The 23,695-nt window shown below is 44.3% G+C and overlaps 1 protein-coding gene across 1 annotated transcript in view; it reads right to left on the reverse strand.

Annotated features, from left to right (window-relative positions):
- Positions 1-23,327, reverse strand: part of galnt14 (UDP-N-acetyl-alpha-D-galactosamine:polypeptide N-acetylgalactosaminyltransferase 14 (GalNAc-T14)) — a 121,549-nt gene extending 98,222 nt beyond the window's left edge. Inside the window, exon 1 of the mRNA XM_041865043.2 lies at positions 22,997-23,327. Within this exon, the coding sequence (XP_041720977.1) occupies positions 22,997-23,128 (132 nt within the window). The 5' untranslated portion in view covers positions 23,129-23,327. The remainder of the gene's footprint in view (positions 1-22,996) is intronic.
- Between the last annotated feature and the right edge of the window lie 368 nt (positions 23,328-23,695).

Consider the following 23,695-nt stretch of genomic DNA (forward strand, 5'->3'; position numbering starts at 1 on the left):
CTAAATGACTAAAATGTAAAAAAAAAATAAAAAAAAAGATAAATGTAAGGCCCAAATCCCTGTCAATCACATGAGAAAGAGACGGAGATATCGTGGACGTAGGTCAGGGTGCATTGTAAGGATCCGACAGGGGGGCGAGTAAACTGCCTCTTCCATCAATCCTATTAGCCAATCTTCAATCATTTGAGAAGAAATTGGACAACCTAAGATTACGGTTATCCTACCAACGGGACATTAAAAACTGTAATATCTTATGTTTCACCGAGTTGTGGCTGAACGACGACATGGACAACATACAGCTGATGGGATATACGCTACATCAGCAGGATAGAACGGCTGACTCCGGAAAGACAAGGGGTGGCGGTCTGTGTATATTTGTAAACAACAGCTGGTGCACAAAATCTAATACTAAGGAAGTCTGGAGGTTTTGCTCGCCTGAGGTAGAGTATCTCATGATAAGCTGTAGACCACACTATTTACCAAGAGACTTTTCATCTACAGTTGAAGTCGGAAGTTTACATACACTTAGGTTGGAGTCATTACAACTAATTTTTCAACCACTCCACAAATTTCTTGTTAACAAACTATAGTTTTGGCAAGTCGGTTAGGACATCTACTTTGTGCATGACACAAGTAATTTTTCCAACAATTGTTTACAGACAGATTATTTCACTTATAATTGACTGTATCACAATTCCAGTGGGTCAGAAGTTTACATACACTAAGTTGACTGTGCCTTTAAACAGCTTGGAAAATTCCAGAAAATTATGTCATGGCTTTAGAAGCTTCTGATAGGCTAATTGACATCATTTGAGTCAATTGGAGGTGTACCTGTGGATGTATTTCAAGGCCTACGTTCAAACTCAGTGCCTCTTTGCTTGACATCATGGGAAAATCTAAAGAAATCAGCCAAGACCTCCGAAAAAAAATTGTAGACCTCCGCAAGTCTGGTTCATCCTTGGGAGCAATTTCCAAATGCCTGAAGGTACCACGTTCATCTGCACAAACAATAGTACGCAAGTATAAACACCATGGGACCACGCAGCCGTCATACCGCTCAGGAAGGAGACGCGTTCTGTCTCCTAGAGATGAACGTTCTTTGGTGCGAAAAGTGCAAATCAATCCCAGAACAACAGCAAAGGACCTTGTGCAGATGCTGGAGGAAACAGGTTCAAAAGTATCTATATCCACAGTAAAACGAGTCCTATATTGACATAACCTGAAAGGCCGCTCAACATGGAAGAAGCCACTGCTCCAAAACCGCCATAAAAAAGCCAGACTACGATTTGCAACTGCACATGGGGACAAAGATTGTACTTTTTGGAGAAATGTCCTCTGGTCTGATGAAACAAAAATATAACTGTTTGGCCATAATGACCATCATTATATTTCGAGGAAAAAGGGCGTTGCTTGCAAGCCGAAGAACACCATCCCAACCGTGAAGCACGGGGATGGCAGCATCATGCTGTGGGGGTGCTTTGCTGCAGGAGGGACTGGTGCACTTCACAAAATTATGTGGATATATTGAAGCAACATCTCAAGACATCAGTCAGGAAGTTAAAGCTTGGTCGCAAATGGGTCTTCCGAATGGACAATGACCTCAAGCATACTTCTAAAGTTGTGGCAAAATGGCTTAAGGACAACAAAGTCAAAGTATTGGAGTTACCATCACAAAGCCCTGACCTCAATCCTATAGATAATTTGTGGGCAGAACTGAAAAAGCTTGTGCGAGCAAGGAGGCCTACAAACCTGACTCAGTTACACCAGATCTGTCAGGAGGAATGGGCCAAAATCCACCCAACTTATTGTGGGAAGCTTGTGGAAGGCTACCCGAAACGTTTGACCGAAGTAAATTTTTTTAAAGGCAATGCTACCAAATACTAATTGAGTGTATGTAAACTTCTGACCCCACTGGGAATGTGATGAAATAAATAAAATATGAAATAAATCATTCTCTCTACTATTATTCTGACATTTCACATTCTTAAAATAAAGTGGTGATCCTAACTGACCTAAGATAGGGAATTTTTTGTAGGATTAAATGTCAGGAATTGTGAAAAACTGAGTTTAAATGTATTTGGCTAAGGTGTATGTAAACTTCCGACTTCAAGTGTATATTTTTCGTAGCTGTCTATCTACCACCACAAACCGATGCTGGCATTAAGATTGCACTCAATGAGCTGTATAAGGCCATAAGTAAACACGAAAACGCTAATCCAGAGGCAGCGCTCCTAGTGGCCGGGGACTTTAATGCAGGAAAACTTAAATTAGTTCAACCTAATGTCTACCAGCATGTTAAATGTGCAACCAGAGGAACTCTAGACCACCTTTACTCCACACACAGAGATGCATACAAAGCTCTCCCTTGCCCTCCATTTGGCAAATCAGACCATAACTCTAGCCTCCTGATTCCTGCTTATAAGCAAAAACTAAAGCAGGAAGCACCAGTGACTCGGTTAATAAACAAGTGGTCAGATGACGCAGATGCTAAGCTACAGGACTGTTTTGCTAGCACAGACTGGAATATGTTCCGGGATTCTTCAGATAGCATTGAGGAGTACACCACATCAGTCACTGGCTTCATCAATAAGTGCATCGATGACGTCGTCCCCACAGTGACCGTACGTACATACAGAAGCCATGGATTACAGGCAACATCCGCACTGACCTAAAGGGTAGAGCTGCCGCCTTCAAGGAGCGGGACTCTAACCCAGAGGCTTATAAGAAATCCTGCTATGCCCTTCGACGAACCATCAAACAGGCAAATAGTCAATACCGGACTAAGATTGAATCGTACTACACCGGCTCTGACACTTGTCAGATGTGGCAGGGCTTGAAAACTATTACAGACTACAAAGGGAAGCACAGCCGCGAGCTGCCCAGTGACACAAGCCTACCAGACGAGCTAAATCACTTCTATGCTCGCTTCGAGGCAAGCAACACTGAAGCATGCATGAGAGCACCAGCTGTTCCGGATGACTATGTGATCATGCTCTCCGTAGCCGATGTGAGTAAGACTTTTAAGCAGGTCAACATTCACAAGGCCGCAGGGCCAGACGGATTACCAGGACGTGTACTCCGAGCATGTGCTGACCAACTGGCAAGTGTCTTCACTGACATTTTCTACATGTCCCTGAGTCTGTAACACCAACATGTTTTAAGTAGACCACCATAGTCCCTGTGCCCAAGGACACTAAGATAACCTGCCTAAATGACTACCGACCCGTAGCACTCACGTCTGTAGCCATGAAGTGCTTTGAAATGCTGGTCATGGCTCACATCAACACCATTATCCCAGAAACCCTAGACCCACTCCAATTTGCATGCTGCCCCAACAGATCCACAGATGATGCAATCTCTATTGCACTCCACACTGCCCTTTCCCACCTGGACAAGAGGAACACCTACGTGAGAATGCTGTTCATTGACTACAGCTCAGCGTTCAACACCATAGTGCCCTCAAAGCTCATCACTAAGCGAAGGATCCTGGGACTAAACACCTCCCTCTGGAACTGGATCCTGGACTTCCTGACGGGCCGCCCCCAGGTGGTAAGGGTAGGTAACAACACATCTGACATGCTGATCCTCAACACGGGGGCCCCCTCAGGGGTGCGTGCTCAGTCCTCTCCTGTACTCCCTGTTCACCCATGACTGCATGGCCATGCACGACTCCAACACCATCATTAAATTTGCTGACGACACAACAGTGGTAGGCCTGATCACTTACTACGATAAGACAGCCTATAGGGAGGAGGTCAGAGACCTGGCTGTGTGGTGCCAGGATAACAACCTCTCCCTCAACGTGATCAAGACAAAGGAGATGATTGTGGACTACAGGAAAAAAAAGAGGACTGAGCACGCCCCCATTCTCATCGACGGGGCTGTAGTGGAGCAGGTTGAGAGCTTCAAGTTCCTTGGTGTCCACATCACCAACAAACTATCATGGTCCAAACACACCAAGACAGTCGTGAAGAGGGCACGACAAAGCCTATTCCCCCTCAGGAGACTGTCTGAAGCGTTAACGTTAGGTAGTAAGTAGCTACTGTGCTCGAAATGTAGCTAGCTTGTTGCTACCTGGATAGCTAGTAAACAATAGCTGGAACGACCTAGCTAACAGACGCGAACTGGCCGAATCGATTCAGTGGCTAGCTTTGCACTTGGCTAGCTAACAGTAGCTGCTAGGGGTAAGTTATAACCTACATCAGTGAGTTCAAGACAACTGGGAACTCTGAAAAAAACTAGCTCCGACTGGGAAAATACTGAAAATAACAACTCGTCCAACTCATCCAGCTCGGAATCCAAAGTTGGGAACTCGGGCCTCTTTCTAGAGCCCACAAGAAGGACCGCCGCGCCACCTTCCTGTTCAAGTGAGCACAGTACAACAAGGTGAGTCCAAAAATACATTGTATGCTGCTGCATAAATGATGTAATATGCCAGTGTCCCGTCTACTCCCGCTCCCCCTCTCCGGTGCGCAACGTCGCCAGTCTACTAACCACCGGACCTGGCAACCCATCATTACGTACACCTGGCAACCGTCATTATGCACACCTGCGCCCCATCATGAGGCACACCTGGACTCCATCACTACCCTGATTACTCCCCCTTTATCTAGCACTTCCTAGCATCACTCTTCAGGCAGTATTGGTTATGTTTCCTTGTCAGAAGTTTTCCTTGTTTTGTATCATTCTACGTTTATTAGTATTAATAGTTGTAAACGTCGTCGGGTGAGGTTGTGTCTCTCTCTGGCGGGAGGTAAGCTTGGCTTATATGGCTTATATACATAGTTTAAGCTTTGTTGAGTAAAGCTTAAAATATGTATTTAGATTGTAGGTAGTTATCGTGGGTTGTTGTATGTAATTATTGTAGGTAAGTATTGTATATTCGGCTGAGCCCGGTGAAGCACGAAGCTAGCTAACCCACTACCTGGACTAGCTAGCGGGTAGCTACTGGTAACTATTAGCAACTGTGGATAGTTGTTTCACGCCTGAGAGTACCTGTAATTACGCCAGCTAGCTGCCTACAATAATTACATTCAATAATGCCTACCATTCAGCTGTTTTTCTAACCTCATTGTCTGAAGCGTTAACATTAGGTAGTAAGTAGCTATTGTGCTCGAAATGTAGCTAGCTTGTTGCTACCTGGATAGCTAGGTGCCCTGGACGGTTTTCACAGAAGAATACTGTACCAAGTTAGCTAGCTGAATAAACTAAGTTAGTCTATTCCTAGAAAACATTGAACCGCTGTAGTTTACAACAATTATAGTTTCTGAGGTGGAAGTTGGGAGAGTTATATTTGGGTGTTTCAGTGAAACGTAAGTGAGGGAGGCCCCACTCTCTCGCTTTCCCAGATGTTTAGTTCATTTCATTCCGATCTCCTCTGCATTATTGTAGCCATTTTCTGTAGCCTGTCAACTATGCCTCTGTCTATCCCTGTTCTCTCCTCTCTGGACAGGCTATACAAACGCCTCACACCGCGTGGCTGCTGCCTCTCTAACCTGGTGGTCCCTGCACGCACGACCCACGTGGAGTTCCAGGTCTCCGGCAGCCTCTGGAACTGCCGTTCTGCGGCCAACAAGGCAGAGTTCATCTCAGCCTATGCTACCCTCCAGTCCCTCGACATCTTGGCGCTGACGGAAACATGGATTACCACTGAAAACACTGCTACTCCTACTGCTCTCTCCTCGTCTGACCATGTGTTCTCGCATACCCCGAGAACATCTGGTCAGCGGGGTGGTGGCACAGGAATCCTCATCTCTCCCAAGTGGACATTCTCTCTTTTCCCCCTGACCCATCTATCTATCTCCTCATTTGAATTCCATGCTGTCACAGTTACTAGCCCATTCAAGCTTAACATCCTTGTCATTTATCGCCCTCCAGGTTCCCTTGGAGAGTTCATCAATGAGCTTGACGCCTTGATAAGTTCCTTTCCTGAGGATAGCTCACCCCTCACAGTTCTGGGTGACTTCAACCTCCCTACGTCTACCTTTGACTCATTTCTCTCTGCCTCCTTCTTTCCACTCCTCTCCTCTTTTGACCTCACCCTCTCACCGTCCCCCCCTACTCACAAGGCAGGCAATACGCTTGACCTCATCTTTACTAGAGGCTGTTCTTCTACTAATCTCACTGCAACTCCCCTCCAAGTCTCCGACCACTACTTTGTATCCTTTTCTCTCTCGCTCTCCTCCAACACTACTCACTCTGCCCCTACTCAGATGGTAATGCGCAGTCGCAACCGTCGCTCTCTCTCTCCCGCTACTCTCTCCTCTTCCATCCTATCATCTCTTCCCTCTGCTCAAACCTTCTCCCTCCAATCTCCTGATTCTGCCTCCTCAACCCTCCTCTCCTCCCTTTCTGCATCCTTTCTCTCTATGTCCCCTATCCTCCCGGCCGGCTCGGTCCTCCCCTCCTGCTCCGTGGCTTGACGACTCATTACGAGCTCACAGAACAGGGCTCCGGGCAGCCGAGCGGAAATGGAGGAAAACTAGACGGACCTGGCATCTTTTCACTCCCTCCTCTCTACATTTTCTTCATCTGTTTCTGCTGCTAAAGCCACTTTCTACCACTATAAATTCCAAGCATCTGCCTCTAACCTTAGGAAGCTCTTTGCCACCTTCTCCTCCTTGCTGAATCCCCCCCCCCTCCTCCCTCTCTGTGGATGACTTCGTCAACCATTTTGAAAAGAAGGTTGACGACATCCGATCCTCGTTTGTTAAGTCAAATGACACTGCTGGTCCTGCTCACACTGCCCTACCCTATGCTTTGACTTCTTTCTCCCCTCTCTCTCCAGATGAAATCTTGCGACTTGTGACGGCCGGCCGCCCAACAACCCGCTTGACCCTATCCCCTCCTCTCTTCTCCAGACCATCTCCGGTGACCTTCTCCCTTACCTCACCTCGCTCATCAACTCATCCTTGACCGCTGGCTATGTCCCTTCCGTCTTCAAGAGAGCGAGAGTTGCACCACTTCTCAAAAAACCAAACACTCGATCCCTCTGATGTCAACAACTACAGACCAGTATCCCTTCTTTCTTTTCTCTCCAAAACTCTTGAGTGTGCCGTCTTTAGCCAACTCTCTTGCTATCTCTCTCAGAATGACTTTCTTGATCCAAACCAGTCAGGTTTCAAGACTGGTCATTCAACTGAGACTGCTCTTCTCTGTGTCACGGAGGCTCTCCGCACTGCTAAAGCTAACTCTCTCTCCTCTGCTCGTCCTTCTAGACCTGTCTGCTGCCTTTGATACTGTGAACCATCAGATCCTCCTCTCCACCCTCTCCAAGTTGGGCATCTCCGGCGCGGCTCACTCTTGGATTGCGTCCTACCTGACCGGTCGCTCCTACCAAGTGGCGTGGAGAGAATCTGTCTCCGCACCACGTGCTCTCACCACTGGTGTCCCTCAGGGCTCAGTTCTAGGCCCTCTCTTATTCTCGCTATACACCAAGTCACTTGGCTCTGTCATATCCTCACATGGCCTCTCCTATCATTGCTACGCAGACGACACACAACTAATCTTCTCCTTTCCCCCTTCTGATAACCAGGTGGCGAATCGCATCTCTGCATGTCTGGCAGACATATCAGTGTGGATGACGGATCACCACCTCAAGCTGAACCTCGGCAAGACGGAGCTGCTCTTCCTCCCAGGGAAGGACTGCCCGCTCCATGATCTCGCCATCACGGTTGACAACTCTGTTGTGTCCTCCTCCCAGAGTGCGAAGAGCCTTGGCGTGACCCTGGACAACACCCTGTCGTAACATCAAGGCGGTGACTCGATCCTGTAGGTTCATGCGCTACAACATTCGGAGAGTACGACCCTGCCTTACACAGGAAGCGGCACAGGTCCTAATCCAGGCACTTGTCATCTCCCGTCTGGATTACTGCAACTCGCTGTTGGCTGGGCTCCCTGCCTGTGCCATTAAACCCCTACAACTCATCCAGAATGCCGCAGCCCGTCTGGTGTTCAACCTTCCCAAGTTCTCTCACATCACCCCGCTCCTCCGCACACTCCACTGGCTTCCAGTTGAAGCTTGCATCTGCTACAAGACCATGGTGCTTGCCTACGGAGCTGTGAGGGGAACGGCACCTCCGTACCTTCAGGCTCTGATCAGTCCCTACACCCAAACGAGGGCATTGCGTTCATCCACCTCTGGCCTGCTGGCCCCCCTACCTCTGCGGAAGCATAGTTCCCGCTCAGCCCAGTCAAAACTGTTCGCTGCTCTGGCACCCCAATGGTGTAACAAGCTCCCTCACGACGCCAGGACAGCCGAGTCACTCACCACCTTCCGGAGACACTTGAAACCCCACCTCTTTAAGGAATACCTGGGATAGGATAAAGTAATCCTTCTACCCCCTTTTACCCCACCCCAAAGAAAACAATAAATAAATAAACATATTGTAAAGTGGTTATCCCACTGGCTATAAGGTGAATGCACCAATTTGTAAGTCGCTCTGGATAAGAGCGTCTGCTAAATGACGTAAATGTAAATGTGAGACTGAAAAGATTTGGCATGGGTCCTCAGATCCTCAAAAAGTTATACAGCTGCACCATCGAAAGCATCCTGACTGGTTGCATCACCGCCTTGTACGGCAACTGCTCGGCCTCCGACCGCAAGGCACTACAGAGGGCAGTGCGTACGGCCCAGTACATCACTGGGGCCAAGCTTCCTGCCATCCAGGACCTCTATACCAGGTGGTGTCAGAGGAAGGCCCTCAAAATTGTCAGACTCCAGCCACCCTTGTCATAGACTGTTCTCTCTGCTACCGCACGGCAAGCGGTACCGGAGCGCCAAGTCTAGGTCCAAAAGGCTTCTCAACAGCTTCTACCCCCAAGCCATAAGACTCCTTAACAGCTAATCATGGCTACCCAGACTATTTGCAGTGCCCCCCCCACCCCCACCCCCTCTTTTACGCTGCTGCTACTCTGTTTATTATTTATGCATAGTCACTTTAACTCTACCCACATGTACATACAGTGGGGGAAAAAAGTATTTAGTCAGCCACCAATTGTGCAAGTTCTCCCACTTCAAAAGATGAGAGAGGCCTGTAATTTTCATCATAGGTACACGTCAACTATGACAGACAAAATGAGAAAAAAAAATCCAGAAAATCACATTGTAGGATTTTTAATGAATTTATTGGCATATGATGGTGGAAAATAAGTATTTGGTCAATAACAAAAGTTTCTCAATACTTTGTTATATACCCTTTGTTGGCAATGACACAGGTCAAACGTTTTCTGTAAGTCTTCACAAGGTTTTCACACACACTGTTGCTGGTATTTTGGCCCATTCCTCCATGCAGATCTCCTCTAGAGCAGTGATGTTTTGGGGCTGTCGCTGGGCAACACGGACTTTCAACTCCCTCCAAAGATTTTCTATGGGGTTGAGATCTGGAGACTGGCTAGGCCACTCCAGGACCTTGAAATGCTTCTTACGAAGCCACTCCTTCGTTGCCCGGGGCGGTGTGTTTGGGATCACTGTTATGCTGAAAGACCCTGCCACGTTTCATCTTCAATGCCCTTGCTGATGGAGGGGAGGGTTTCACTCAAAAATCTCACGATACATGGCCCCATTCATTCTTTCCTTTACACGGATCAGTCAGTCCTGGTCCCTTTGCAGAAAAACAGCCCCAAAGCATGATGTTTCCAACCCCATGCTTCACAGTAGGTATGGTGTTCTTTGGATGCAACTCAGCATTCTTTGTCCTCCAAACATGACGAGTTGAGTTTTTACCAAAAAGTTATATTTTGGTTTCATCTGACCATATGACATTCTCCCAATCCTCTTCTGGATCATCCAAATGCACTTCAGACGGGCCTGGACATGTACTGGCTTAAGCAGGGGGGACACGTCTCGCACTGCAAGATTTGAGTCCCTGGCGGCGTAGTGTGTTACTGATGGTTGGCTTTGTTACTTTGGTCCCAGCTCTCTGCAGGTCATTCACTAGGTCCCCCCGTGTGGTTCTGGGATTTTTGCTCACCGTTCTTGTGATCATTTTGACCCCACGGGGTGAGATCTTGCGTGGAGCCCCAGATCGAGGGAGATTATCAGTGGTCTTGTATGTCTTCCATTTCCTAATAATTGCTCCCACAGTTGATTTCTTCAAACCAAGCTGCTTACCTATTGCAGATTCAGTCTTCCCAGCCTGGTGCAGGTCTACAATTTTGTTTTTGGTGTCCTTTGACAGCTCTTTGGTCTTGGCCATTGTGAAGTTTGGAGTGTGACTGTTTGAGGTTGTGGACAGGTGTATTTTATACTGATAACAAGTTCAAACAGGTGCCATTAATACAGGTAACGAGTGGAGGACAGAGGAGCCTCTGAAAGAAGAAGTTACAGGTCTGTGAGAGCCAGAAATCTTGCTTGTTTGTAGGTGACCAAATACTTATTTTCCACCATAATTTGCAAATAAATTCATAAAAAAATCCTACAATGGGATTTTCTGGATTTTTTTCCTCAATTTGTCTGTCATAGTTGACGTGTACCTATGATGAAAATTACAGGCCCTCTCTCATCTTTTTTAAGTGGGAGAACTTGCACAATTGGTGGCTGACTAAATACTTTTTTCCCCCACTGTATGTACATGAACTTAAATCCGTTCTACCTAATTTCTACCAGCATGTTAAATGTGCAACCAGAGGGGAAAAAACTCTAGACCACCTTTACTCCACACACAGAGACGCATACAAAGCTCTCCCTCGCCCTCCATTTGGCAAATCTGACCATAACTCTATCCTCCTGATTCCTGCTTATAAGCAAAAACTGAAGCAGGAAGCACCAGTGATTCGGCTAATAAAAAAAGTGGTCAGATGACGCAGATGCTAAGCTACAGGACTGTTTTGCTAGCACAGACTGGAACATGTTCCGGGATTCTTCAGACAGCATTGAGGAGTACACCACATCAGTCACTGGCTTCATCAATAAGAGCATCGATGATGTCGTCCCCACAGTGACCGTACGTACATACCCCAACCAGAAGCCATGGATTACAGGAAACATCCGCACTGAGCTAAAGGGTAGAGCTGCCGCTTTCAAGGAACGGGACTCTAACCCGGACGCTTATAAGAAATCCCGCTATGACCTCCGACGAACCATCAAACAGGCAAAGAGTCAATACAGGTCTAAGATTGAATCATACTACACTGGCTCTGACGCTCGTCGGATGTGGCAGGGCTTGAAAACTATTACAGACTACAAAGGGAAGCACAGCCGCGAGCTGCCCAGTGACACAAGCCTACCAGACGAGCTAAACCACTTCTATGCTCGCTTCGAGGCAAGCAACACTGAAGCATGCATGAGAGCACCAGCTGTTCCGGACGACTATGTGATCACGCTCTCCGTAGCCGATGTGAGTAAGACTTTTAAGCAGGTCAACATTCACAAGGCCGCAGGGCCAGACGGATTACCAGGACGTGTACTCCGAGCATGTGCTGACCAACTGGCAAGTGTCTTCACTGACATTTTCAACATGTCCCTGACTGAGTCTGTAATACCAACATGTTTCAAGCAGACCACCATAGTCCCCGTGCCCAAGAACTCTAAGATAACCTGCCTAAATGACTACCGACCCGTGGCACTGACGTCTGTAGCCATGAAGTGCTTTGAAAGACTGGTCATGGCTCACATCAACAGCATAATCCCAGAAACCCTAGACCCACTCCAATTTGCATACCGCCCCAACAGATCCACAGATGATGCAATCTCTATCGCACTCCACACTGCCCTTTCCCACCTGGACAAGAGGAACACCTACGTGAGAATGCTATTCATTGACTACAGCTCAGCATTCAACACCATAGTGCCCTCAAAGCTCATCACTAAGCTAAGGATCCTGGGACTAAACACCTCCCTCTGCAACTGGATCCTGGACTTCCTGACGGGCCGCCCCCAGGTGGTAAGGGTAGGTAACAACACATCTGCCACACTGATCCTCAACACGGGGGCCCCTCAGGGGTGCGTGCTCAGTCCCCTCCTGTACTCTCTGTTCACCCATGACTGCATGGCCAGGCACGACTCCAACACCATCATTAAGTTTGCCGACGACACAACAGTGGTAGGCCTGATCACCGACAACGATGAGACAGCCTATAGGGAGGAGGTCAGAGATCTGGCCGTGTGGTGCCAGGACAACAACCTCTCCCTCAACGTGACCAAGACAAAGGGAGATGATTGTGGACTACAGGAAAAAAAGAGGACTGAGCACGCCCCCCATTCTCATCGACGGGGCTGTAGTGGAACAGGTTGAGAGCTTCAAGTTCCTTGGTGTCCACATCACCAACGAACTATCATGGTCCAAACACACCAAGACAGTCGTGAAGAGGGCACGACAAAGCCTATTCCCCCTCAGGAGACTAAAAAGATTTGGCATGGGTCCTCAGATCCTCAAAAAATTCTACAGCTGCACCATCGAGAGCATCCTGACTGGTTGCATCACCGCCTGGTATGGCAACTGCTTGGCCTCTGACCGCAAGGCACTACAGAGGGTAGTGCGTACGCCCAGTACATCACAGGGGCAAAGCTCCCTGCCATCCAGGACCTCTATACCAGGCGGTGTCAGAGGAAGGCCCTCAAAATTGTCAAAGACTCCAGTCACCCTAGTCATAGACTGTTCTCTCTGCTACCGCACGGCAAGCGGTACCGGAGTGCCAAGTCTAGGTCCAAAAGACTTCTCAACAGCTTCTACCCCCAAGCCATAAGACTCCTGAACAGCTAATCATGGCTACCCGGACTATTTGCACTGCCCCCCCACCCCATACTTTTTACGCTGCTGCTACTCTGTTAAGTATTTATGCATAGTCACTTTAACTCTACCCACATGTACATATTACCTCAACTACCTCAACTAGCCGGTGCCCCGCACATTGACTATGCAACGGTACCCCCTGTATATATAGCCTCCCTACTGTCACTTTATTCTATTGTATATATAGCCTCCCTACTGTCACTTTATTTTTACTTCTGCTCTTTTTTTCTCTCAACACTTTTTTGTTGTTGTTTTATTCTTACTTTTTTTGTTTAAAATAAATGCACTGTTGGTTAAGGGCTGTAAGTAAGCATTTCACTGTAATGTCTGCACCTGTTGTATTCGGCGCATGTGACCAATAAAATTTGATTTGATTTGATTTGATATTACCTCAATTACCTCGACTAGCCGGTGCTCCTGCACATTGACTCTGCACCGGTATCCCCCTGTATATAGCCTCCCTACTGTTATTTTATTTTACTACTGCTCTTTAGTTATTTGCTTGTATTTTTTTACTTAACACTTTTCTTTATTTTTATTTTTTATATTTTTTAAATGCATTGTTGGTTAAGGGCTTGTAAGTAAGCATTTCACTGTAATGTCTACACCTGTTGTATTCGGCGCATATGGCAAATAACATTTGATTTGATTTGATATTAAGAGTCCACGTGGTGGTATTATTTAGTGCTGGGGGTCATAGCTCATAAACCAGCAGATGATGAAGTACAAATCAGAGCCAAGGCCGAGCTGACAGCCCAGACACCAATAACATTAAGAGTGCGTGGAGAGTCCAGCACAATAACACACATCCTGTCTGGTTGGTTTATCCCTGAGACCTACAGGCTCATTCATCATTCCACTGGTCACATTAGGACTAATGCCTCAGCCCTTTACACCATTATCATCATAATGTGTCATCTCTATACTTTATTGTTGCGTCTCTGATGTCATCAGAGAGAGAGAGATATATCGAAGTTCCTGGGCATGGTGCATGGTAGGTAAATTATAGATGTGTGTTTGATCCACTGCAGGTGTGGTTTCCGCCTGCCCCAGGTATCACAGAAACAGTCATCCTCCTGAGTGGCGCAGTGGTCTAAGGCACTGCATCGCAGTGCTAACTGTGCCACTAGAGATCCTGGTTCGAATCCAGGCTCTGTCGCCGCCGGCCGCGACCGGGAGACTCATGGCCCAGCGTCGTCCAGGGTAGGGGAGGGAATGGCCGGCAGGGATGTAGCTCAGTTGATAGAGCATGGCGTTTGCAACGCCAGGGTTGTGGGTTCGATTCCCACGGGGGGCCAGTATAAAAAAAATATGTATTCACTAACTGTAAGTCGCTCTGGATAAGAGCGTCTGCTAAATGACTAAAATGTAAATGTAATTATGGCAGCCCTGACCTGTAGAATGTTAACACATCACTCTTGCTGATGACAGCCCATTCCTTTTTTAACTTTCAGGGTTAGCACAATGTGCCGAGGTGATTGCTTAGGGAGGGAAAATTCCCCTCTGTGTGATGTGTTCTCATCCCTGCATTGGAGGGTAAACTGGAAAATATAGAGACTAGGAGTATGGACAGAAATGTTAATCTTGCTTACTCAACACAAAATACAATTCATTGGATTTTTCATACAGTTGGTGTCACCTGAACGACTCATCTGTATCTGGGATTTACAGTACCTTGCAAAAGTATTCAACCCCCTTGGCGTTTTTCCTATTTTGTTGCATTACAACCTGTCATTTAAATAGATTTTTATTTGGATTTCATGTAATGGACATACACAAAATAGTCCAAATTGGTGAAGTGAAAAAAATAACTTATTTCAAAAAATTATAAAAAATTAATGACGGAAAAGTGGTGCGTGCATATGTATTCACCCCCTTTGCTATGAAGCCCCTAAATAAGATCTGGTGCAACCAATTACCTTCAGAAGTCACATAATTAGTTAAATAAAGTCCACCTGTGTGCAATCTAAGTGTCACATGATCTGTCACATGATCTCAGTATATATACACACCTGTTCTGAAAGGCCAAAGAGTCTGCAACACCACTAAGCAAGGGGCACTACCAAGCAAGTGGCACCATGAAGACCAAGGAGCTCTCCAAACAGGTCAGGGACAAAGTTGTGGAGAGGTACAGATCAGGGTTGGGTTATAAAAAAATATCTGAAACTTTGAACATCCCACGGAGCACCATTACATCCATGATTAAAAAATTGAAAGAATATGGCACCACAACAAACCTGCCAAGAGAGGGCCGCCCACCAAAACTCACAGCCCAGGCAAGGAGGGCATTAATCAGAGAGGCAACAGAGACCAAAGATAACCCTGAAGGAGCTGCAAAGCTCCACAGCGGAGATTGGAGTATCTGTCCATAGGACCACTTTAAGGAATGATGGATGGCGCTAAATACAGGGAAATTCAGTTTCAGTCTTCCAGAGATTTGAGACTGGGACGGAGGTTCACCTTCCAGAAGGACAATGACCCTAAGCATACTGCTAAAGCAACACTTGAGTAGTTTAAGGGGAAACATTTAAATGTATTGGAAAGGCCTAGTCAAAGCCCGGGGGGGGTGGGGGGTTTGAATAGTTATGCGTGGTCCTATGGACAGATACTCCAATATAAGTGGTCCTATAAGTGGTCCAATATAAGTGGTCCTATGGACAGATACTCCAATCTCCGCTGTTTGTTTCACAATAAAAAATATTTTGCATTTTCAAAGTGGTAGGCATGTTGTGTAAATCAAATGATACAAACCCACCAAAAATCAATTTTAATTCCAGGTTGTAAAGGCAACAAAATAGTACTTCCGCAAGCCACTGTATACAGTGTAGGCCAAAGTAATCCTCCTTCTTATAGTCATTGCCTTTATCCCTGCCCTTTGTCGAGGGCCACATTGATTCAAGGTGCAAAAGGATACATAGAAATAGTATGTTTAATGTGTGATATAGTCCCGTATAGCTCAGTTGGTAGAGCATGGCGTTTGCAACGCCAGGGTTGTGGGTTCGATTCCCACGGGGGGCCAGTATGAAAATGTATGCACTCACTAACTGTAAATCGCTCTGGATAAGAGCGTCTAAAATGTATATTGGTCTGGCAGCTGTTACGTGCGTGTGTCAAAAGCATGTCTAAATGTGGGAGGGGGGTCAAGTATAAATCAATGCAAACATAAATAGGCTATCCTCCTGAGACCCAGCAAAAGAAAAAGGTTGGTAGTAAGGAATTGGTTGATAGTAAATATGAAAAATGTAAAATTACAGTAAATGGGTACAGTCGGAAAAAAACATAGTTGCCAGAAATGGCATTTATAAACAAGCTCTTATTTAGCTCATGTTTGCGGAAAAAATTATTACACTGCTCTGAAAACTCACCCAACTATTCCTGAGATATTTACTTAATAATAATCAATTTGAAAATCTAACTAAAATATATATATAATTACACAATTAAACACACTTACTTTTCTTCTTACCATTTAATATGCTGATTGTGCTGGCAGCCATTTTGAAAAACCAGGAAGAGAAAGTTATCCAGGTCACACCCCCACACATGTGATATCATTGAAAAGCCCAGAATGTCCTGTCAAAGGTACAATATGACTTATCACAGTGGCATGCATGGCCTCAAAGATACAGACCAAAAACCAATGTCCCTTAGAGTGGACAAAAATATATTGCTGGGTCTCTTTGAGTGCTTTTCCCTGAGCAGGCCTACATTCTGGGAACAGACAAGTCCTTTTTTATTACCAACACACACATTATAGCTATATTCACATATCCATCATACCTTGTACTAAAGCATAATGGCATTAAAACATCTAATGTTTCCCTACAGATACTATAAATAGCTCTCAGTCTCATATCTAAAATCCCATGCAAATCAAATGGGTGTGTATAAAGTTGTTCATTCACTGGTAATTTTATTTTGCCAGCGTAGCAGTGGAAACTGGTATCTCCAGGGCATAGTGTGTCTAGTTCAAACATGCTGAAGAAGTGGAGCTAAAATAATCAACAATAGAATTTGAGCTACACAGCACTGGAACCAATTTTGATTAATCGCAACTAAACCATACTGTATGAGAGCTGAGCCGGCTGATGTTTGTATTAAATATTCCCTTTGATTCCAAAAAGCGATTTTCTATTTCATTAAGCTCTTTTTGCTTTTCTGCATTTGGCATCTGGGGTAAGCAACTTCTCAATTTTTGAACTAGCATAAACACACTAAAGTTGTTTATTAAAGAGTTTGCCTCTTGCCTCTTTTGATCACTGATGTACTGGATTATAGCAAGCCTACTAAAGTTCTGCGTTCTGGTTGACAACATGTTGACTTTGTCATGATTGGCTGCTGCATGTGGACCACTTGAAATGAATGGATGCATGGATTGTTAATTTCTCACGGAACTACCGTACTAAGTGAGTCATTTGAATTGGTAACCCTGTGGATGGCTCCACTCCAGGGTAGGATGTATGTACCCTATGCTGTATTTCAAGTTGACTAAAGCACATAGTAGGTTACCTGAATCTAATGTTGTTTACTTAATCAAATCTATTCAGGGCTTTTCTTCCGCACCCCCTCCCCTAAACTACATTCCTTACGGGGGGGGGGACGACGACATTGCAATCATGGCTACATACGTGATCTACAAGCAAGAGATATGCAACATTTTCTCCTTTGCTAAGGTCAGGAAATGGAAAAAAACAAAAAAATAAAAGATCATCAAGGTTTCTAGGCTGAATTTTTCCTCCTGTTGCCATCTGTGCTGCTGCTGCTTCCCAGGTTCCAAATTGAATTATAGAGCATGTCTTTCAAGCCGGGGAAACAATAAAGCAACAGAAAATGCCAGGTGACCCTTCCACTCTCCCTCCTCTCCCTCTTCCAGCAGGCTTCAGAAGAACATCAGTGGAGAGGTTATCAAAGTGACAGCGGTCAACAGACAGAAAAACTAATAACTGGAATGCTTCCTCTGTGGACACAGGTCTCTAAGTGTTATTTTGGTAGCTGGGACAGAAATTGGCTGAAAGGCAATAAGCTGAATAGCCCCCATATTAACTGAATTCACACAAATGCGCAAGAACCCAGGCATCAAGGTGTATAGACTTTGTGCACCTCAAAATCCTTTTCATTATTACCTCAAATTCAGGCGTGTTTGAGCTGAGCTGAGAGAAATCTGCTGGGCTTTCATAAGTTGGATGAAGTTAGAAGAAATATCCATATTTATTCTGTCTGGGAAAAAAAAACTGTTGATCATACAAAAGTAATATGATCATATTCAGTAATCCAATTGGTAACACTTTATCTATGCATAAACTGCAACTTTATTACATGGTTATACATCCATTCTTAATCATCAGACAATCAACGACAACCCATGATGGTGGATTTCATTTTAACTTATCTTATCATTCTCTATAGAACCTCTGAGGTTTGATTCATATGTGAGGCCTTCTACATGAATTATCTATGATCTAATTCTGCTCACAAAACAGACACACTATGAAAACGCAATGTGTACAGATGTTGGATCTTAATTTGAGCCAGTTTCCTACAGCAGGAAAATAATCCTGCAGCAACAGGAAATTTGAATTATTATGTGGATTATAATTAATGGATATTTTTGTAGGGGTTGCTATGTTTTTCGTAAGGGAAAACCAAGTGTGAAATTTCAAAGTCTAAATTACAAACTTCAGAAGCCTTTTTAAACCTTTAAATAAGTTACAAATGTAATGCATTGCAGGAACATTTTACTGCAACAGGGTGATCTAATTAAGATCCTATATCTGTAGCAGCAAACACTGCAGATTCCCAGATCTGAAGCTATCCATTCAACACCCCCAATTTCTCATGTAAATACCAATGGTGACAAGTTAGAGTTTATTCCTTTCACTCAAGTGTGTGATCCCTCTGCACTGTCTTCCTCACTGACTCCTGATGAAATCAGACGCTTTCGCATAAATGACTACAAACAAAAAGAAGGTTTTGCGCTTCTTTAAACGGTTATATTTGTTCTCTGTCACTATTCTGTCTTAGAACTTAACTTGCTCTGTCTGTCTAGTGCACTGATGAAAAACTCTTATAGCGGCACTGACTAAATAAGATTGATGGCTCAATCCTTGGGAGATAAAGGTGAAAATTACAAATGAGCAGTGAAACCGACCTTTTTGTAGCATGACCGAAAAACACATTGGTTAAAATTGACAGCCCATTTAGAATTAATGTATATCATTTTTACATAGTCTAGATAGAATCCCATCAGTCCTGTTTGAATATTTCAGCAGCAGCAATATGTTTTTGTGCCATATTTTGTGTGTGTGTGTGTGTGTGCGTGCGCGTGTCCGTGCGCATGAGGATGGTCTGATTTATTGATCTGCTCCTCATAATAGGGGGAATTACTCCTCAGGGCAGGGTAATCACTGCAAAACAGCCCTATCACAGCACTTAGCTAAGAGTAACAGTCTAATAGTGACTGCTAAAGCAATTGCTTTCAATATCAAACTGGGAATAGCAAAATGATTAACTAACATGTATTAAATGAGGCGTGCTACTGTGTTTCTCTTAACAGGAGATTGGTTTTGTGGAACACTCTGAGAGTAAATTATAAAAAGGACACTGCATATTTTGCTAAGTGTTTTCATAGTTCCTTCAGTAGCTACCATTCAGGAGGCCTGAGGAGCCACATAAAAACACAAGCTGCTGTTGATCCTTAGAAGCTACATTAACCTTTAGGTCTTTCACTGGGTGTACTGTGATCACATGTTATCCACAGTACACAAGGCTTCCAATAACACTCACCTTTTACTCTTACTGTCCAAATGCCACGTCAGAGAAAATGAAAGACTTTGTGCACAAGCACAGAAATGTAATACGTTTCAGCCCAACATGATGTTCAGACACAATCCAAGCGTTGTCTTTACACAAACACATGTTTAGACAATTAGTGCATCTTCTCTTCAGCTACTGTGTAACCACAAACACTCTCTCTCTCTCTCCAAGATGACTCAATATCACACAGTTTGAGCCCCTTCACAGTAATCCTAGCACATTCTTATAACACCTACTGTACCAATCATGAAGATCTTTAGGAGCAACCCTTGTGTAAAACATCTTCATTCCAACCCTCAGTTTCAGTTATGTTTATCCTCAGAACTCATTGTCTTTCTCCCTCGTTCCTCTATCAGCAATGGGAAAAAGCACAAAAATTCAATTTCATACAGGGGAGAAACTCATAATTCCAATCGTGTAGACTAGAGCATTTGGGAGTCGTTGGCATTGTGAGACACAAGCTGAACACAGTGATTGGAATATCTATCTTGTTTGTTCACCAGGCGGGAGTTCCATTGGAAACAGACACGACTTATGAAAATAACTCAGATGTTGAGAGCTGGAGGAATGGGAATGAGCCGGTAAGTTTTTTTAGAAGGAAGAATAGAATCCAGTATGAGTAATAAAAACACATATAGACAGAAGCAAGTCGAAGTGAATTTTTATCCTGAAAACAATTAGGGTGTGCTGTATATCCTACAAGTCATTTAAGATTACAGTACAACTTACATAAAAACTAACCAATTATCCTATGGTCACATATTAGTAACATTCCCCATCCACAGCTCCAGGTGAGTCTCAACCACATGCAAAGCCCTGTACAGAATAGTGTGCTGCTGAAATGCCACACATAATGAGGTAAAATTCATAATTAAAGCCTGGTGGCACACAGCTGGTCCATAGAAAGAGTACATCGTTGGGGATGGAAAGACTAAGCTAGATCCCCTATTGGATCTGTGCTTTATGCTGCAACAGCTCCCAATCTGGAGTTGAAAAAACTGCATCAGGAATAGCTCAAATACCCCCAAAAGACAGAGCTTGAGGGGGAGAGAAACCGCTGTGTTCTTCAAAGGAAGGATGAATCCATGTTCTGCTACGGATATAGGCAGTCTGTAGCTTTTATTGTTCACAAAGCAGCTAGGTAAACAAACCTACATGGTGAAAGTACACTGAGTGGGAATATAGCATTTGCATTTGAACGACAGATACCCACAATATATGTTTTATTATCTGTGCAGCTGCATTTGCCACAGACTACACATTTTTCTTCCCTGTTTACTCCACAAATCATTTCTTACAACCCTTCAACCCATAACTCAGCTTCTTGAAAATAGATGCGTTTCATTTATTTCAATCTTTTCCCCCACATTTACACTGCTCTGCATGAACATTCCAACTCCAGAACCCCAAACAACCCTCTCAGGCTAAAACTTCTTCAATTGATAGAGGCCCCTATACCATTTTGACACTGAATCAATCAAGCCAGACTTGAGTGCCTACTTCACACGTCTAATTCCGCCATTCAGCTAGCTCCTACACTGAAAAGCACTCACTTGCTCATTGACCCTAGGCATTTGCAGTAAAAAAATAAAATATATATATATATATATATATATATATATATATATATATATATATATATATACATATATACTAGAATAACTGGCCCACAAAATATTATGAAATCTGGCTTCTGCACTCCAACAAAACAAGATTAAAGTCAAGGGGAAAAGTGTAAATAGTTTCATTAAAGCTGCCTTTATATACTGAACAAAAATATAAAACGCAACATGTAAGGCATTGGTCCCATGTTTCATGACCTGAAATAAAAGATCCCAGAATAGTATTTCTCTCAAATGTTGTGCAGACATTTGTTTACATCCCTGTTAGTGAACATTTCTCCTTTGCCAAGATAATCCATCCACCTGACAGGTGTGGCATATCAAGAAGCTGATTAAACACAATAATCATTAAACAGGTGCACCTTGTGCTGGGGGACAATAAAAGGCCACTCTAAAATGTGCAGTTTTGTCACACAACACAATGCCACAGATGTCTGAAGTTTTGAGGGAGTGTGCAATTCGCATACTGACTGCAGGAATGTCCACCAGAGCTGTTGCCAGATAATTGAGTGTTCATTTCTCTCCCATAAGCCGCCTCCAACGTCGTTTTAGAGAATTTGGCAGTACGTCCAACCGGCCTCACAACCGCAGACCACGTGTAACCACGCCAGCCCTGGACCTCCACATCTGGCTTCTTCACTTGCGGGATCGTCTGAGACCAGCCACCTGGACAGCTGATGAAACTGAGGAGTATTTATGTCTGTAATAAAGCACTTTTGTGGGAAAAACTCATTCTGATTGGCTGGGCCTGGCTCCCCAGTGGGTGGGCCAGGTGCCCAAGTTGGTGGGCCTATGCCCTCCCAGGCCCACCCATGGCTGTGCCCCTTCCCAGTCATGTGAAATCCATAGATTAGGGCCTAATGAATTTATTTCAATTGACTTATTTCCTTATATGAACTGTAACTCAGTAAAATTGTTGAAATTGTTACATGTTGCGTTTATATTTTTGTTCAGTATAAAATAGGAGTAAGCACAGAAATGTGTCCGCTGTAAAATGTTACACCTGTTATGGCTATAATTGCCACTGTCTGGCTGTCTTGGTAATGGTAGATATTATTATTCCATCACATTATGTTCATCAGTTCACACAGGGACCACATATTACAAGTCAATGACTGTACTTCTTGAATGGTTAATGTTGAATTTTCAGAACAGCAAGACCAATAGGCAGAAATGTATGGCTATGTATTAAATTATGTTATCAAGGCTTTAAGAAATTCAAGTATTTGAGGAATTAATTATATCAGTGTTTAATAAATTGTGTAGTAGCCTACACTTTAGTGAAACTTTTGTTCATACCAATTTAGTGAGCGTCTGACTGTTCTTTGTGCACGTGGCATTACATATCAGATGTTTATTTGGTTATAGATTATAGGATGACTTACAGTGTATCTTCTTTTCAGTTTGGAATGTACAGAAAGCGCATCTAAACCTCAATTTACAAACTCATTATAACCAATTGAAACTGCACTTTGCAATAAGGTATGGACACATTCAGTCAACACGAATAAAAAAAGTTAGAAACAACTGGTTGTTGGCTAATGTGAAAACTTATAGAAAGCAATGTAGAACAGAAGCCGTGATACACTATCTGACGACACCTGAGTGGAAATCCTGACACCATCTCAAGCCTAAATAATTGTTTTACATAGAAACACGCACACGTAGCCTACACTTTACCTGCGAGCCTACACTTTACCTGCGCGCACGCATGCACTTGATCCGAGTTTAGCCTACACTATTGCTAAATGCATAGGAAGTTAACTTACCTGCATGTGGGATATAGACTAGATACGATTATATAGGATGAGGACTGATAGTGCAGCTTACCTTTCCGTACTGTGCGTCTTTGGTCCCCAGGTCCGATACTTTCTGCCTACTGAGGAGTATCAAATACAGTAGTGCAGCAATCCAACAAAGCACCACCAGAGCCAAAGTCAGCTTTCGAGAAAGCCGTTTCATTTTCCTATGAGTTACTGGAGTAGATATCGCCCCTTTATTGGCGGGGCAATCTACGAGAAGCACATTTCCAGAAAAGTAGGTTCTGGAGACATGGTTTTGCGCTCTACTCTCATTCTCTGGTTCGTCTTCTCGAATGCTGCACGCTCGCTTGCTCCAGACGCGTGCCCAATGACTGCCCTGGTTGCGAGATTCTCTATGATCGAACTGGTAGCTAGGCTGTGAGCTATGACTCGCTGGAGCTACGAGGTACTACACTTGATGCAGTCCAGCTAGATCAAAATACGAGGTTTGGGGTACCTATAATATCTGAATGGGTTTAGCACCACCTACCGTGCCAATCATAATGTACAAGGTTTTGTAGTCTATTGTACTTGCGATGTTTATATCAATAGGACTTGATTCCGCCAACTTAATGGATATAGTCTTTAATTAATTATGCAGCATAGTTCAGCTCCAGTTTCTGTTTTTTTCCCAAGAGTTAAAGGGAAGCCTAATATAATACTGGTGACCATTACACAGGTGGGATGAGGTCTGGTTACAAAAGACGAATAGAATAGAATAGAATAG

This window comes from Coregonus clupeaformis, chromosome 36 (assembly GCF_020615455.1).
Source record: "Coregonus clupeaformis isolate EN_2021a chromosome 36, ASM2061545v1, whole genome shotgun sequence".
Lineage (NCBI taxonomy): Eukaryota > Metazoa > Chordata > Actinopteri > Salmoniformes > Salmonidae > Coregonus > Coregonus clupeaformis.